At 42.3% G+C, this 17,770-nt stretch overlaps 1 protein-coding gene across 7 annotated transcripts in view; it reads right to left on the reverse strand.

Annotated features, from left to right (window-relative positions):
* Positions 1-1,384: 1,384 nt before the first annotated feature.
* Positions 1,385-17,770, reverse strand: part of CNTRL (centriolin) — an 83,653-nt gene continuing 67,267 nt past the window's right edge. For 3 of the 7 annotated variants that reach the window (XR_003211491.2, XR_003211490.2, XR_003211494.2), the window contains 15 exons: positions 17,408-17,572; positions 16,505-16,664; positions 15,046-15,161; positions 14,746-14,963; positions 12,520-12,677; positions 10,695-10,768; positions 9,379-9,567; positions 8,733-8,958; positions 7,235-7,440; positions 6,084-6,224; positions 5,030-5,302; positions 4,803-4,865; positions 3,356-3,562; positions 1,916-2,139; positions 1,385-1,807 (listed from right to left, as the gene is read on the reverse strand). Coding sequence is in view for 2 of the 7 variants with exons in the window: in XM_025888216.2 (XP_025744001.1) it covers positions 1,784-1,807; positions 3,356-3,562; positions 4,803-4,865; positions 5,030-5,302; positions 6,084-6,224; positions 7,235-7,440; positions 8,733-8,958; positions 9,379-9,567; positions 10,695-10,768; positions 12,520-12,677; positions 14,746-14,963; positions 15,046-15,161; positions 16,505-16,664; positions 17,408-17,572 (2,220 nt within the window). In the remaining 5 variants the exon portion in view is untranslated. Of the gene's footprint in view, positions 1,808-1,915; positions 2,140-3,355; positions 3,563-4,802; positions 4,866-5,029; positions 5,303-6,083; positions 7,087-7,234; positions 7,441-8,732; positions 8,959-9,378; positions 9,568-10,694; positions 10,769-12,519; positions 12,678-14,745; positions 14,964-15,045; positions 15,162-16,504; positions 16,665-17,407; positions 17,573-17,770 lie in introns of those variants that run through there. The other 4 variants (XR_003211492.2, XM_025888216.2, XM_025888217.2 and 1 more) reach the window with 4 other exon arrangements.

Below are 17,770 nucleotides of genomic sequence, written 5' to 3' on the forward strand. Positions count from 1 at the left end.
GCAAGTTGTCATATTGTAACATACCTGTGCCAGACACTGGGCAAGTACACTTTGGAGAGAATGTGAAGTTCTTTTATTAATCTTTAATCCATGAGAGTTTACTACTACTTGTGGGGCCACCTGCTTCTCTGGGTTACTTGTTAACCTTGCACCTCTGAGGAGGCCCTCTTGATTAGTAAATTGGTGCTCAGTACTCTTTATGGGTTAGATATTCCAGTGCAATGTTCAAGTGTTTTTCATGGATAATAAAGTGTTTGATGCAGTAACCTTGATTAAAAAAATTTTTTTTGGTGGTGATGTTCACATAATACTAGAGGTAGTAAAAGTTTCTTTGGAAAGATGTCTTTTTTGGAACCAGGTGTTTGGCTTCACATATTAGTTACCTCCCCTAATTCCAGACTATAGTTGTTTTTTGTTTTTTTAGAGAACTTTTTTGCTCACATATCCATTGTTTCAGGTGTTATCTTTCTGTATAGATGTCTGGTTCAAGTCACTCCCCCTTACGCCGAATGATTACCTTCCATTCCTGTCCACGGGAATAGAGAGGGTTCATGTGGCAGTTTAGAAAGAAGATATTTTACCCTCAGTCAGCACAGGGACAGAATGGGTGGGAAAAAGTGTCCCTGAGTGATTTCAGTAATTGTGCAGAGGCCTGACTTTTCAGCATTTTGCTAAGGCCTGTGAAAATGAAAGGAGAATGTTAAGTACAAAAGATACACAACAAACCAATTTTTATTTTGGAAGTAGATGTTTTCTAGAATTTGCTGTGTTCTACCACTTCCATTGCCTTTACTGTAATTCTGTTTATCCCATACCTTAATTAATGGTCCAGGTCTGGCCAAACAACTTCTTGGGAATGCAAACCTCCGTGGGTGGAGAGGGATGACTGCACTGCACCATTCTTTATGGTTATGGTTCAGAAGCTATCTACGGGCCTAGAGAACAGGCCTTGGGAGTATTTTAAAACCTAATCTAGAACATGTAGTTTCATACTTCCTCTTACCCATGAGAAGTCTATTGCCACATGGTCTTTTGTGACAGTAGTTGCTATTCTTGTTTTTAGAGAAATAATGTATTTGTAGATCATGGAGCGGAGCCATTAATTACAGTAGCTCAAAGATTTAAAAGTCGAACACAATTTGAATTTACCACCGGGTCAGATTCTGCTAATTTTCCACCAAAGAATATTTTTGGTTGAGGAAAAGCACCTCAAGTGTAGTAGTTTTTATAAAAGCTATTTCCATGTGGTATAGGTTCATTGACAGGTACAACATACTTCAATCTCCAGGCCAAAGATGGAGAGCCATTTGGAAATTGCCGTTTTCTTGGAACGAAGGTAAATGTTTGATGGCTTTACTGTAGATCTATGAAATGTAAAGTCAGATGACAGACTATTTTATCTTTTATTTTCATATGAAAATAGAGATTTTAAATAAAATTCAAAAATAAAATTTGACACTATAAATGAAGGGCTTGAGTACATTTTTTTTTCTTTGTAGCTATAGATTTTACCAATTTATAGCCTCAAATTTGCAATTACAATCACTGGTTTTATGGCAACACATTTCAAAAGTAAAAAAACAACCCTCCCAGCCATCCAGGTTTAAACTGTATACAACTCTTCCCATATGTACATGTGATTTACAGAAACCCCGGCATTCAGCACAGTGAGCTGAGCTACAGCGGAGGTGCAGCATTGGAGTTCACCGCATCTGGAGCGAAACTGAGTGGCCTTCCAGTCCTGCAGGGAGGTAGTAGAGAAGGGGTTTCCTCAGAGATTTCCTCATCTGGCTGAGCAGTTCTTTTCCTGCAGGAACACAAAGAGGATGCATTCTTGCAACAGTAAAAACAAGCGTTCAGTGAACAGAACTAAGGGGGACAGCATGATGGCTAAACAGGTAAAATAGGTATTTACCTCTTTGGAAAAATATTTTGAGATGAACCACTGTACAAAATTATCCAAGAGTAAAGTTAAAGGGTTACTTGACTGTAGGATAAGCGAGAATTCAGCATGTTCCAATTGAAAGTGGTAGTTAAAAGAACTCTGTAACATGTACCCCACGAGCAGGATTAGGGATGGCGTCAGTGTCGGTCACTGTCTAGTAATGGTGACGGACACTGTAGTACTTGGAAGGAGCTCTGAAAAGAAGGAAGATGAAAACACAGCTCAGAAGCCAGCCCCTAACTCCAACCTAGTTTAGGCTTTCATCCCATATATCTGGATTATGACCCCAGACTCCAAAAGAACTCTAGCAATCTCCCCCCCCTACCCATTGCACCTCTAACACCTCTGTTACTCTCCTGCATCTGGAGCACCTGAATTCTTTGGGCTGCCACCCCGAGCTGATAACTGAACCTGGCACCCAAACCCCCATGTACCCACTACTCTAGGCTGTCTTAGCTCTAAACCCACCTTCCTTCCAATACTCGGTGCCTTCTGACTCTCTTAAGACCTGCCCTGAGGCCCATGGTAGTTTTGGCCTGTGCCTGACTTGGTCCCACGATAGAAGGTTTTAAGGCAATCATATTCTGCTGCTGCTGAGCTGTGTGCCTACAAGAGAGGCAGCTGTTTCTGAATGTTCCTTGTGGCTCAGCCATATACTGCTCTGTGGTGGTGACAGATGAGCCCCAAAGTCCTGGTTTCATCTTTTGCTATGACATTTTTCATTTTACACAATTTCTTCATCTATTAAAGGCATACTTCCTACCTCCTACAATACAAAGACTACATGAGATAATACGGTAAAGTGCTTAGTACACGCACACAGTAGGCACTCAAAAGTGGTAGCTATCTCTGGGTCCCTACTGACCGATTCCATGAGTCTAGTTCATGTTCCTCCTAAATGATCATTAACCTTGTCGAGGTCGCACACAGAAAGCCTTTGTGAACCTCGGGTTGTAGAGACCCTGGGCTAAGTAAGAGGTCTGGGTTCAAACTTGTACTGAGGAGCAACAGTAGGCACAGCCAGTTGTCCTTCCCCGGGACGCAGGGAGATGGACAGGCTGAACCAGGCTCACACTGGCTGCACAGCCTAAATGCCCTTCACACACACAGTAGAGAACAAGGAAATCCACCAGTGCAGAACATCAGGAGAATTCACTACGTCCCTGACAGGTCATCTAGTCTCCAATTTCTGGCCACTCCCTAAGCCATCACCTTGTCCTCTTTCTAGGTCTACCAACCAACCCATTCCAGTTTTCCCAGGGACCATTTCTGAAAAAGCAAATCTGTCTTAAGCCAAGTTTTCTGGAGACCTAAAGGTGGCATTTGTGGCCTTCTGAGTCTCCTCTATCTAGATTAGGGACCCGAAAGCTTTCAGGGACTTTCCATGTCTGCAACAGAGCTTCCTCTTACTTGGCTTGGTCCAGGCTGAGCATCCTCGGCCACGGAAAACTCTGTCTGAGACAGGCCGGGTGACGATGTGGAGTCTCCAGAAGTGCTGGTGACCAGTTCCCCTAAAGCATCCACTTGTCTTCTCAAGCTGTGTAACGTGCCCTCTGTCTGCCGCTTCCCCTTAATTAGCACTTCTGCTTGCTTGGACATGCAGTGTCGAAGCTGGGCCTGAAAACATTAGAGTAAAATTTCGGGTTTTACACAGAAGAAATGCACTTAGTAGCTTCCTCATGTTTAACACTTGATGGGCAAATCTGATTATCATAAAGTAGGAATGGCTGCTAAAAATGCTCTTGTCCTAAAAAAAAAGGCAGTGTAGGAGGTACTGATGGCTATTCTGTGCGTAGAACTTGTACCATGCTGTGCTGTCATTAACTGGGCCGCCTGCTCAGCCTCCTCTCCACTTAACAATGCTTTGGATTTCTGCATCCCTGGCCTCCCCATTAAATTACGACCCTGTCTCTCCCTTCTCTGCCCAGACTTAGCAGAAGACTGGTTTATACTTGCTGTCTTCGGTGCCTCTCACAATATATTCATTCCTCAACCCCATGCTACTTTCCAGCTTGTCCCCTTGCTGTTTCTTTGAAAGGATTCTCTCCAAGTCTACAGCAGTTCTGTCCAACAGAACTTTTCTGTGATGATGGGAATATTCTGTATCTGTGCGGTCCAATATAGCAGCCACTAGTCACAGGTGGCTACTGAGTCACTAAAACTGTGGCAACTGAGGAACTGAATTGTTAACCTGATGTAATTATAACTCATTTACATTTAAGTAGCCACATGTGGCTGGAGGCTACTGGCCTTCAAGGGCCTCCACTCCCTCCACACGGCACATGGCTCCCTCTCAGCTCGTGCTGTATATGGAGGCTTTCTCCAAACACATTCTGCCCTCTCATTTTCCAACCCCCCCCCCACTCTTAACCCCCAAATCTTCAGGTCAATGCTGATCGCTAAATCCTAGGCTCTTCGAAAGCTGCCTATGGAGAAATGGGCCCTGGATGTCTCACAGGCCTCGAGACTCCACGTGTTCTGAGCCAAACAACTTCCTGTCTGACACCTAAGCCTACTTTTCCAGTATTCCCCGTCTTTCTCCCAACCACTGGCCTATGAGTCCCCTTTTGTTTATCACTGTATCTCTATTTTCTGTCCCAAGTCCTTAGGTTCTGTCAGTTTTAGCTGAGGCAAAGCAGCATTACCCAGAACACGGGGCCTAACTCCAGAACTCATGGTTTGAATGCTAACCCCTGCCACTTACTGTGTGATGCCAACTTCTCTGAGCTTCTGCCACATAATCTAGAAAGCTGCTCATGCCGTCACAGAGGGAATGACAGCAGTACGTGGAGGTAAGCAATCTCCCCCCGTCCTCAACACGCCAAGCATCTCATACTATACTGTTTTAAAGGGCAACCTTGAGTCGATCTTCACGGTGACGCAGTCTCTCTCGGAGTGCTTCTCCACGCCAGTGTTCATCCTTTTTCAGAGGGAGAGGGAAACATCAGAGTCCCCAAACGTTGTTAGCCTTTCCCTCCTCATGCCCTCCCCCAGTCCCACGTCTGTTTTTCCAGCTGATCTCGGGGGAGGTGGGAACAAATTATCTTCTAACCAAGTCCGGAGAGCAGCAGGATACACCCTTACCATTATGTGAGTCTGGGAAAAGTTCAGTTTTTCTTCAAAAGGTGATGGTCTCTCACTCATGGTGAATGGGAAGTTCTCTTTCAAGCTTTCCAACCCTCCTTCTACATTTTCATTCCTTTCCAAAATAGCCTCCAGATCTGCTGGTAGTTCTGGAAGAAACTGGTTGAGATTCTTCAGGCTGGTTCTGATTTCATCTTTCACCTCAGATTTAAGTGTTCGCATCGCGTCACTGATTTCCATCTGTCTTCTCTCCAGATCTTTTTGGTTTGTCATCTGAAGAGTGAGAGTCAAATACCAGTGGGTAAGTTTTGGCACCTACTTGGAAGTGAACTGTTTAATGTGTCATGTACTTATGGAGCTTTCCATGTAGGATTAGACTCTCCCAGTCTAAGTGTGAACTGCTCTCAGCCTGGTTACATTACAGGGTATCAGAGCTTTCTCCTGGGGTCATTTCTTCCTTCCTAGGGATTTGGGTCTTCTAGACTTGTTTCTGGCATAAAATCTAACATTTCAACACAGTTCTTTGGGACATGATAAAATTTCATGAAGAACTGCCATTTTTCTTTTAAAAACATAAGATGCTTGCTGAACTTAAGGGGATTTTAAAAGTACATTTTAAACAAATGCTTTTTTCTTGTAGAGGTGCATTTCTATTTTTTTTTTTAAGATTTTATTTATTTATTTGAGAGAGAGAATGAGAGAGAGAGCATGAGAGGGGGGAGGGTCAGAGGGAGAAGCAGACTCCCTGCTGAGCAGGGAGCCCGATGCAGGACTCGATTCCGGGACTCCAGGATCATGACCTGAGCTGAAGGCAGTCGCTTAACCAACTGAGCCACCCAGGCGCCCTAGAGGTGCATTTCTAAATTTTAAGACTAGAAAAACAGATTTGATTTAAAGGACATTCTTATAATCAGCTTTCACAGTTTCCACAAAGATATACTCCTATGAAAAGAGCTATTTAAGAAACAAAATCTGTCTGAGCCCAGCAGGCAGTGAGCATGCCTTTCGAGCCTTCTCTGCCCCGGGCGGCCATCGGGGGCTCCTGGGCACGCACCTGTTTCTTGAGCTCCGTGTACTCATGCTGCATCTGGTTGAGCTCCTTCATTAGGCGCCTGGCCCGCTCATGGTTGTCCTGGGCCACCTGTTCGATCGTTGCCATCTCCTTCTGCATGCAGCTGTTCTCCTGCTTTTGCTCCTAGCGCAGGAGGAGGGACATGACTGGGCTCTGGCACATGGGGCTGTGCACTGCTGGCTTACACACTCACTAGCTCTGTAACTCCATTTCCCATTGGGGCTCTAGCTGTAACATGGGGATAACACTACCGTCCTTCTTTAGTGGCTGTGGTGGAGCTGGAGTACATATGTGGTCAGAGTCTGTTAGCCCAAAGTCTGAATCCTAGCTTTGCAACATTACCTTTGATAATATGTTACTTTCCTTTCTTGAGCCTCCATTACTGGTCCGCAACAGGAACAACAATATGCATCCTCAGAGTTACCGGGAGGATGAAAACCTAGACACCTCCATGCTATCCTTACAATCACATGTTGCCAATCACTAGTGGTAAGTGTATCACCCTCTGGGAAACACACACCATTCACACAACAGGGCTACATAATTCCTCCAGAGGGTGTTAGAAAAATCCATTCCTGTGACAGTCTCTACCACTGCCCATCTGCCTCCACCCACCATAGACTGTTGTGGACTTAGAGTATCCCCTCCCCAAATTTTTAATCCCAAATGTATTTTAGGGATAAAAGCATGGTAGACTGAGCTCCTTGGTTTTAGGATAATGATTAATTAAAGCTAATTTGACTAAAAAGGGCAGGATGAGAAAAATCTGAGCAGTGACTACAGCTGGGCAAACACGTTAAGGCATCTTCCCCCCAAACCGCTGCAGCCCCTGCCAGTGGAGGTGTGAACAGAGGCTCCTTGCTGAGAGTGCTCCCTGCTTCGTGCTGACACCGTCTGTGCACGTGACCATCTCTCCAGCCAGCCGGGCTCCTCTAGGGCTACAGCCCAGACTCAGGCAAAACCCACCATCAGCTTCAAGATCACACTGTACATCATCAATACACCAAAAACAACAGCTGAGTTAGGGACTGGGCTGCCAAGGTAACTTGTTTTCTCCACACTGAAGCAATGTTTTAGTTTAAAAATGTAAATGCGTTATTTCCTCATGAGCTGCCAGGGCAACAGGTACTCACCAGAAGGTTCTTCTCCAGCTGGCTCCGCTGGATCTTTAGTGTTTCCTTCAGGCTAGCAACTTGCTTCTCAGCTTTCTTTCTTTCTGTCAAGAACTGGTTCCGTAAGAGGCTAAAGTCTGCCCTCATAGAGTCTGTCTCTTTCTGGAGAGCCTGCAGCTCACCTGACTTTTCCAATAACTGATGTTCCCGTTCTGAAAGCTGTCGTTCTGAAATGAGCATTTTTAGTAGTTTAGCCAGAGGCCCTGGGCCGGCTGGGGCAGGTTGCTTAACGACATGCCACTCACTTAGGCATCACTGGGTCTTCCAAGTCCCCACCCCCACATCAGAGGCCCAGAAAAAGGCCCTAATGAAGGTGCCTCCTGACAAAACTGGGTCCTAGAGGGCCGGATTCCAAAGTGACAGACAGCTATTGTCTTCCCTTTGAGTGTCAGAGACCAGTGAGAATAAACAGCAATCCTGAGGTGCAGGAGACATGGAACAGATGGCTGAAATGCTTTTTATAAACCTGGATTTTAATAAAGGGAGGTGCATCCATACTTTTCCTTCACGTGAGGCAGCGCGGTGAAAAGAACACGGGACCTGGAGCAGGCATGAGCCTTATTTTATACAGGAGGTGCCTACTTCCTGGTGTTCAATGGGAATCTTGTATGCAAACTCATAGTACACAGCTAGTACTCAATAAATAATATTTATAAAGAACAGTGACAGTTAAAATAGATTTTTCTAACCACACTCTCAGGAATAACACCCTGTCCAGATTTCACTTTCACATGTCTGGTGTGGTCAGACTCAGCACATCTGGTAAGTTTCATTTTCAAAATGAAATGGCTGGTCTGGATGTATCAAAAGTTGGGGGGGGCGGAAGGAGTAATAACCGTTTCACCAAGTTCACCTGAGGGAGAACAACATTTTCTGAGCATTATTAAACCCTGAAGCCTAAGAAAGGAAAAAAAGAAATCATTTATTGATGTGGGAACAATCATTTATCCTGGATTTCCATGTCAATGTCATTGATAATGGCTCAAGAGAGAGTGAATAAACCCAAAAGCAAATACCTGTATTTTGGCACCATTCACTATGTCAAATTTGGACACAAGTAGAATTGTTAATATTGTTTTTTGACTGGGTGAGATGAAATGGATCGTTTCCAAAGCTCAAAATAGTGTACTTCATAGAAGGCCTTTAGAGTGCCTTCTGGAATTTCTTTGCCTTAATGTCTCTCTTCCTGAGGCAGCATTCTCGAAGAAGGCAATATGGTTAAGTAAAAAGACCTCACAGTCTCAGGACCAAATCCCTTCTCTATACAGACAAATGCCCTGTGTCTCTGAGCCTGTTGTCACCTCTCCCGGGGCTAGCAGGTTCCAGCGGGGCATCCCCTCCCTGCCGCATGCCTCCCGACCCCCTTCTGGGTGGTGGCCGGGCTCTGGAGACACCTGGCAAGACAGCCAGCGCCCCCCGCCCCCCCTCCCCCAGCAGCGCCATGTTCAGCAGCACGTACTGGTCTGGGAGAGCGTTTTCTCCAGGGTGTCACTCCACCTCTCCTCTTCCTGCAAGGTCCTGACGCGCTCCTGCGCCGCCAACAGCTTGGCGAGCACCTGGTCCAGCCTGCCTTTCTGCTCGCCTATCTCCCCTTCGAGCTGCTGCTGCTGCTCCATCAGAGCCACTTTCCTGGCTTCTAACGTCTTTTCTTCATGTTCTCGCTCTTTCTGCAGTCTCTGAAACATCTTAAGAGAGAAAAACTACAGTCATCAAATAACAGATACAGTGTGTCCCAGATGAGGGAACCTTTGTGGACACTAGCCGGGTTCCAGTTCCAGAGAAAGTAGGAAACAGCCCACGGTGCGAGACAATGGGTTCCCTTCACAGAGGTCAGCATGCTGGGCCTGGAAAGCTACGTGGCCAGCATGTGAGGAGGGGATTCGCGCAGCCAGCGGCACGGGGCCAGCGAGATTCTTTACAGGACCCACGTTCTGTGGTCTTAATGGTCCGCAAACATCAACACCGACAGAGTCAAAGCGTTGCTATAAAATCCTCCCGGTTACACAGGGCGGTTATGGGGGACCCTTCCGAGCAGCTTCTGGCTGGGAAAAGCTCACCCGAGTGACAAGTGTTTCCTTTTCTGTAAAATCATAAATGTGTAGTACCATTTCTTGTTGGGCTAGCTTAGTCTTGTTTCCTTCAATCTCATTCTGAAGCGCTTGAAGGTGTTGCTGCTTTGTCTCCCCTTCTTTCTGGCAGTCTTCAAGCCTCTTCATCCATTCACTGATGTCCTTCTCGAGCCTGGTCTGTTCACTAAGCAGCACGTCCTTATGCTTGGTGGTGTGAAGCACGTCCTTTATGTGAAAAAACACATGGAAACTACTAACAAAGCCATCTGCTCTGGGGCTGGTGAGTGCCCTTCCTGAGATCCAGCAAGTCTGACAAAATAAACGTGCAAGTCCTGCATCCTTTATTATCTCAACAAACTTACTGAAGGCATCCGGAACGCAATTTAATCATCAGCCTTCCTCTTTTTAGTGTCTAACAAGATGACAGAAGAGACCCAGTTCTTCTGAACTTTAGTTGCTCCGTCACTGAGGTGGGAATAAACAAGACTGCTAAGAAGATTAAGGAGAGCTGTGAGTAAGGCCTAGTTCTCACTGAAAATGAACCTAAAGTCATGGTTTTGTTTCTATTTGAAATATTTATGTAGGTTGAAAAACTCAGAAAATAATAAATTCTTCTTTCTACAAGGAATCCAAATTAAACCTTTTTGAAAAAGTTACTCTAACAACACAGAAAATATTCATTAGAGCCCGTGTAAGAATTTTTTAAAGATGGAATATTTTAAGTTTTATACATCTTAGAAACACATATTCCTAAAGACCTTTTGGAAGAATTCAGATGTCTAATCTAACCCCTAGTTTACATAGTGGAAACTGAGGCCCAGAACTTGCTTGAGGTTCTTTGAAACTCAAATTACAGCACTCTTCTCATTGGACAACACTCAATTGTCTTTAAGAAGACTATCCGAAGTCTAAGGGTCCAGAATCAGCTTTACTGAACATCTGACAAGATGGAGGCCCGGTTGCTCTGAAATTGGCAGTTACTCTGCCGCTCAATGAGTGACCAAATCTGAGCCCAGCCTGTGGGGGCCTTGTCTGTGCCATGGATAAGAGATGGTCCATCCGGTGCCTAAAGCCCCCAGAGGGGCTGGCTGAGGGTTTAGGCTCTGGTCTAGCCACCACCTTACTTATTATCTTCGAGTAAAACTTTGAATCAAGAGTTCTAGGGCTAACATAAATGAGAAAATCACTGCTCTGCACCAAAAGTTTTGTGTATATATATTTATGTCTTATAAATGGCCCTATGGGACCTGCTGGTATGAAAAGGAACCAACCTACTTGATTTGTTTTTTATTTTAACCAATTGTCTGCATGCCTTCAGGTTACTACCAGAAGATTACATTTGTTAAACTTACCTGTCTCGCTAGGTTCAAATGGTCTTGGACATCAGCTAGTTCCTTCTGTAGTGACTTTATTGCTTCTCGTTTTTCTACAGAAATAATATTTACATAACATAAATACACTTGTATGCATTTTCCAAATTCCCATCAGCCCCCCAAAAAAGTAGAGTGGAAGGGAATATAAACTTATTTCTGTTAAATGTATGGCTATGCATTTACTTATTAAAAGGTCAAAAGAGTGAGTTAACACGCACAACCTATGTCTGGGCTTGGACCTCAGGTTTTTAGATTTACATGTTCAAAACCTCACAATAAAAAAAAAAAAAGTATAGATAATACCTAGTGTTGACGATGTGCATGGTTTAAAAATGAATACCTTCTACATTGCTGGGAGAAAAGTAAATTTGGTACAACCTTAAAGGGAGACAATTTGGGAAGAGATTTTATATGTGTGCTCGCTTTGTCACTTAGTAGCTGTATGACCTTGAGGAAGTTACTTCTCACTTGAGTAAGTCACAAGGAAACTAAGCTTAAGCTTCCTCATCTGTAAATGGGTGAAACAGTTTCTATCATAAAAATGTTACAAGGATTAAATGAAGAAATGCATATAAAATAGTTGCATCATGTCTGAGACACAGTAAGTGCTCGACAAGTACGAGTACCTTGTTAGCTAGAATTATTTAGTAATTTCTAATCATGGATGCTTACAAAGTTTTGGTACTGAAGGTGTTATCTGCATCTTTGTTTTTTGTTTTAAAACTACACACACACACACACACACACACACACACACACACACACATATCCCAAGGAAAAATCTGGAAGAATATTCACCACACTGTTAATAGGAATTACCTCTGAGGGGTGAGGTCAATAGTAATTTTTATTTCATCTTTTCGCTTTTCTTTAAATTGTTCTTTAAGGAACATGAACTAATTTTTTTTAAACAGCATTACTGAGATATAATTCACATACCAAGCATTTTACCCATTTTAAAATATGCAATTCACTGGCTTTAAGTATATTCGCAGAGTCATGCAAACATCACCACAATCTAATTTTAGAACATTTCTGTCACTTCTAAAATAAATCCCATGCCCATTAGCATGAATTATTTCTATAATAAGAAATGCAAACAATTAAAAGAAGAACCCGGGAGGCAAGACCAAGGGGCAAAGATGGTTTACATCCCGAATGGACAAGTGTTGGACAGCCAGGGTCAGTCCCCATGGAGATGATCTTTGGTAAGAGATTCCTTCTGAGGAATAGCTGAGTTCTGATTTTGTTTTCCAAGACTCTGCTGCAGCAAGATGTGAAAAGAGAAGAGGCTATGGAAACTCCTCTGATTCCAGATATGCTGATGCTGATGGAAGAGAGCCACCAGGAAACCCTCCCAGAAGAACAGCCCTCATCCTCCCCCGATGGCTGGGGGATGCAGAAGGTAAATGTCTGCTCTAAGCAGCAGACAACTGGACAGGCACATTCATAGCAGAGGGCTGACCATGCTGGACTGAATGTGTACGCCTCAACACGGACGGCTCTGTGTCCTCCCAGATGAGCGAGGGCGTGCTGGGAATTCCCTCCCCAGGGATCTGGCATGACTGACCTGCAGCTCTCTTAAGTACACAGGTGTGTCTCCCTATCTTTTCTGTATAGTTTACCAAAGTAGTAATATAGTTTTAATAAGGAAACATTTTTAGGTCACAAAACCTGACTTCTCATCTTTGTATAATTTAACTCCAAATTTAAGGAAGAGGAAAGGTTGTATATTCAGTAGAAAGAAAAGGAAAGAAGAACCTACCCGAAGGAAGGCGCATCCCCCCAAGGGGCAGCCTCGTACCTTGCAGCTGCTGCTGAGCTGCTCTCAGGTCTTCCTGCAGTGAGAGCTTCTCTCTGTTGAGTCCATCTAGCTCCTGCTGCAGCTTTCTGACATCTGATTCCAACTTTTCCAAGTTTGCTTGCTCCATTTTGCTATTCTCTTCTGCCGCTGCTAAAACCCTACCGCGCAAGCAGAGTTAAGTCAGACCATCGAACATGAAACGTCCAAGCATGCACAAGACACAGCCGAGGAACAGTGTTCTGCTTTCACCGGATGGTTATGGACTATGAATGATTATAAACCTTAACAAAACTTAAGGCTCTTCAACTCATTTTCAAAAGACATCTTATTTTCAGCTTTCCAAACAGGAGATTTTTTGAAGTGACTCAATAAAGTGAAGTTTTATAAAAATCAGGGATAAAAACATGGATAGCACTCAGAATTCCCCAAATTTGGCAATTAAAATAGATGGCTAGCTTCTGATAAATGAGAAAGCAGGAAACACAACTGTGTAATAGGATTTGTCCAAAAAACAGACATGCACGAGCCCGCTTTCTTTTACATGACCAGAGTCCTATAGTATGGGCTCGTTTCTGTCTGGCTTCTCTCACTGAGCATAGTTGCTCTGAGATTCATCCATGTGGTTGTGTGTATCAATACTGCATTCCCTTCTTACTGATGAATAGTGTTCCATGGTATGGATATACTATCATTTGTCTATCCATTCACCAGCTGATGGACATTTAGGTTGTTTCCACGTTTTGGCTGTTTCAAATAAAACTGCTATGAATATTAAAGAACATCATTCTTTGTATGAACATATGCTTTCACTTCTCATGAATAAATATCTTGGAGTGGAATGGCTAGCTCTTCTGGTCAATGTGTGTGAGAGTTTTTAAATAACTGCCAAATTATTCTCCAAAGCAGTCTAACATTTTATACTCCCACCAATTGTGTATGAAAGTTCCATGCCGACATTTGGTATCGTCAGACTTTATTTTTAGCCCTTCTAATAGGTATGTAGTGTTACCTCATTGTGGTTTTAATTTGCATTTTCCTAATGGTTAATGATGAGGAGCACCTTTTTATGTATTTATTTGCCATTCATTCATCTTCTTAAGTGAAATGTCTCCTCAAATCTTTTGCCCATTTGAAAAACTGGGTTGTTCGTTATTTTCTCATTATTGAGTCATGAGAGTTCTTTGTATATATCTGCTCTGGGCACAAGCCCTTTACTGAAAATACATGGTTGCAAAGATTCTTCTCCCAGTCGTGACATGTCTTTTCATTATCTTAACAGTGTCTCTTGAGGAGAAGTTTTGAATTTTGATGAAGTTCAATTTTACCAATTTATTCTTTTATGGACCATGCTTTGGGTATCATATCTAGGAAATTCTGCCTAACCCAAGGTCACAAAGGTTTTTTTCCTATGTTTTCTCCTAGAAGTTTTAATATTTAGGTTTTACCTTTTTGTTTATGGTCCATTTTGAGGTAATTTTTATTAATAGTGTGGGTGTGGGCTGAAGTTAACTTTTGGGGTTTTGGATATGCAATCGTTTCAGCAATATTTTTTGAAATGACCGTCTTTTCTCTACTGAAAAAGATGCCTTTGCATCTTTGTCAAAATCAGTTGTCCACACATTTGTGCATTTACTCTTGGACTTTCTATTCTGTTCCACTGATTGATTTTCCTATCTTTATACCAGTACCACAGTGTTTTGATTACCATAGCTGTATACTGAGTTTTGAAATCAGGTAGTGTTAGCCCTAAACTTTTGTTCTTTTTCAGGGTTGTTTTGGTGTCATATAAAAAGTTTTAGATTCTATTCTATGTCCATCTTTTGCATTTCCACATGAATTTCAGAACCTGATTGCCAATTTCTATTTGGAAAGCCTGTTGGGATTTTGATTGGGATTGTTCGGAATCTACAGATCAATTTAAGGAGAACTGAATCTTAACAATATTGCCTTTCTACCCACAAACAGGTATCTCTCCACTTAGCTCTATCTTCTAGCATTTGTTATTTTACCTAAAAAAATCCACAACAGGTTATTTTAAAAAGTGCTTTGGAAAAAGAAAAGCCTAAAGGAAATGCACCCAGAAATGCTACTGATGAGCTGTTCTGTGATACTGAGTCCGTGGAGTAGTTTTCTTCTCTTTATTTTCTACTCCTTTTCCACTGTGTATATTATTATGCTTTAGTCTTCAGGAAGGGATCTTGTAAGCTTATTGGTTTTTGCTCTCACCGTTTGGTCTGTGCCAACTTCTTTTCCCAGCTGTCCTGTTTTCCTTCGAGATCTTTCTTTTCTTTGCACAAAGACTCAATAGACGACTGTAACGCTCGGGTCTCAGCAGTCATCTGCTCTACTTCCCGTTTGTCCCTCTCGAGGAGCTGCTTCTGCCACTCTATCTCCCCTCTCTGTCGCAGGGCCGTCTGCTGCAGGCTCTCTAACTCCAGTCTCTCCTAAATCAGACAGAAGGGGACTCACACGTGCCCAAAGAGAAAGACTGCAGTTGGCTAAGGGTAGAACGGCTTCATTTATTACCTCCAGCACTTCAACCTGAGTCTTCTCTAATTCAGACACCTTTTGATCATGCTGTAGCTTCAAACCTTGCAGCTCATTGTTTTCAAGTTGCAACATGTCCAGAATATTCTTTAGTTCTAAGAGAAACAGAGCACGATCCATGCTATTAAATGTAGTTGAAAACATTTACAGAATGAAACAGAAAATAATGCTGTTGATACAAGAAACAATAGGTCATCAAAACATATCTATTGTGCTGAATTAATGGAGCTAATTGTATTTTTAAAAAGATTTTATTTGTCTGAGAGAGCGAGAGAAGCATGCACACAAACAGGGGTAGGAGCAGAGGGAGAAGCAGACTCCCCACTGAGCAGGGAGTCCGAAGCAGGGCTCGATCCCAAGACCCTGAGACTATGACCTGAGCCAAAGCCAGAGGCTTAACCAACTGAGCCACCCAGGCACCATGGAGCTAATTTTATTTTAATGAAAAAAAAAATCCTTTAAAATATTGCTAAACATTAACTTGTTAAATTTTAATTTGTTAAAAACATTTGAACAAAAACATTAACAAAGATCTAGTTTTAAGAGCAATTACTCCATCTAAATGGATTTTAAGCAAAATAAATAGGAAAGATGTTAAAATCTGAGATTCAGATAAGAATTTTTTATCTTTTAAAATACAGATTTTCAAGAATTAACTCTCTTTTCTGATTATACAAATATTTGCTCACTATAGAAAATTTCAAGAAAAAAATGAAAACCCATTATTATCCCACCATCCAAAGATGATCACTACAGCAATAGCATTTTGATGTACTTCCTTCCAGGAGCGTGCTGCAGACGTGCGTGTGCGCACACACATGCACAGACTTTCAAAATAAATTGGGACTATGCTCTATATTCAGTTTTGTATCTATTTTTTCAGTCTTCCCATCAGCATCTTTTGCATGCCGTTAAATGTTTAAAATGTGGCTTTTAAATTGGCCAAGTTTCCAAATTCTATTAGAAATTTTGCTGCAAGTAACCAACTTAGCCAGCTTAATTTGTGAAACAAGGAAATAAAGACTTACTTACTAAATAAATACAATATTGCTAAAATGTATATGAATGCTTCCTTTCTCTCAGTAATTAGAAATGGGCTAAATGGTTCAATAGGTGTGAATTTTCAGACTTGAAACACTGGGGGATTGGTCCAATTTATTTTTCTATCAAATAGCCTGCTAAGTGTTCTTCCTTCTCCACACCCTCGTCAGCAATTATTATGACTATTATGCTCTTAAATAAACTTTATCACTTTGAATGGCAGAAAATACTAAAATATTTATTATAAAATACTTTTATAATACTGCTTTTCTTTGCTCATCTATAACAAAGTTGAACTTTAAAAGAAGTTTATTCCACCATTTGTATTTTTTCTGTGATCTGGAATAGAGATATTTCCAAACTCTGACTTTATATGATTCCTTTCCTTTAAACTTACCAGTTTTATGTTTAGACATTTGTCCTAAAACTACCTGAAGATTTTCTTCCTCTTTTTCAATTTCCTGCTTTATGAGTGCGAGTTGAGTTTTTTTTTCACTAATCTGGACATTCAGTTCTCCTTTCTGAAAACTGAGTTCTTCCAGAAGAGATTTTACTTCCTGTGCACCCCCGCCAAAAAAAAAAAAAAGAAAAAAAAAAGTCAACTCTGCTTTACAAAATTATGAATAGAAATTACACTGGAATCACTTTTGTTATTAACTATCTCATTTCACAAAAATTCTAATCTGGAAACGAGTTCAATTTTGCCTTTTATGTCAAGAACAGCAGTGTATACAATTTATACTAACATATTTCTGTATAATAGAAGTAAGAAAGCCACACATTACCTTCATTTAAAATGCATAAGCAGTATGTACTCTATGCAAGGCAATTTGTCATAGAAAGAAAAGGCTGACTCTGATACATCTCCTGCCTTTAAGAGGCTGAGCACCTTGGGGGAAATTAGGCAAGGGGCATAAACATGATTATGAAAGGCTATGATGCCCTAGGAAATGTGCAGACTGCCTTCAGACTCAGGAGAGAGAGAAACTCCTTCCAATGTAAGGGAAAAGTCAGGGAAGTCTTGGAGGCATCAAGCTGAACCATGAAAAATGGGTAGGATCTGGACATTCCCAGAAAGGAAATTCCTGGAGAAGAAATGGTATGAGAAAAGGCATAGAGGCAGAGAACCTCTATGGGAGAGCTACCCAAGCAGCTACAGCCTGGATACGTAACACCACAGCAAACTGATGTTCCAGAGGGGTCAAGATTCAGGAATTTATATTTGCATTTGGAGGGGAAACCAATTAAAATAAATCAACATCCTTCTAGGACTTTTAAGAAAACCTAGTGAAAAACGCACCCGAATGTGATTGCACTTCTCAATTACTTCGGTTTCTCCCAGTCTCAGCGCTTCCTGGAGGTCAGCTTTGGCCTGGACCATGCTTTCCTGGAGGAGATGCAGTTCTTCCTTTTTACGCCCTAACTGCCTGTCTAAGACGGCCGTCTCCTGCTGCTGACCCGACACCTGCATTAAAGAAAAGGGAAGAATGCAAAGCTTGCCAAAGGCCATGCAACTTTCAGTGCTTGCTGTGATGGAGAACACCCAGTCCAGCTAACGGTAGTGGGGCAATCAGGAACTAGCCTACGTGTAATTATCCCAGCTGCATGAGTCAGGAGGACCGGGCTGGGGGTGCAGGCATAAAATGCCTGATAAAGATCCTGA

The sequence above is a fragment of the Callorhinus ursinus genome, unplaced genomic scaffold (assembly GCF_003265705.2).
Source record: "Callorhinus ursinus isolate GAN/ISIS: 27379988/994484 unplaced genomic scaffold, GSC_fseal_2.0 scaffold24, whole genome shotgun sequence".
NCBI classification, from domain to species: Eukaryota; Metazoa; Chordata; class Mammalia; order Carnivora; family Otariidae; genus Callorhinus; species Callorhinus ursinus.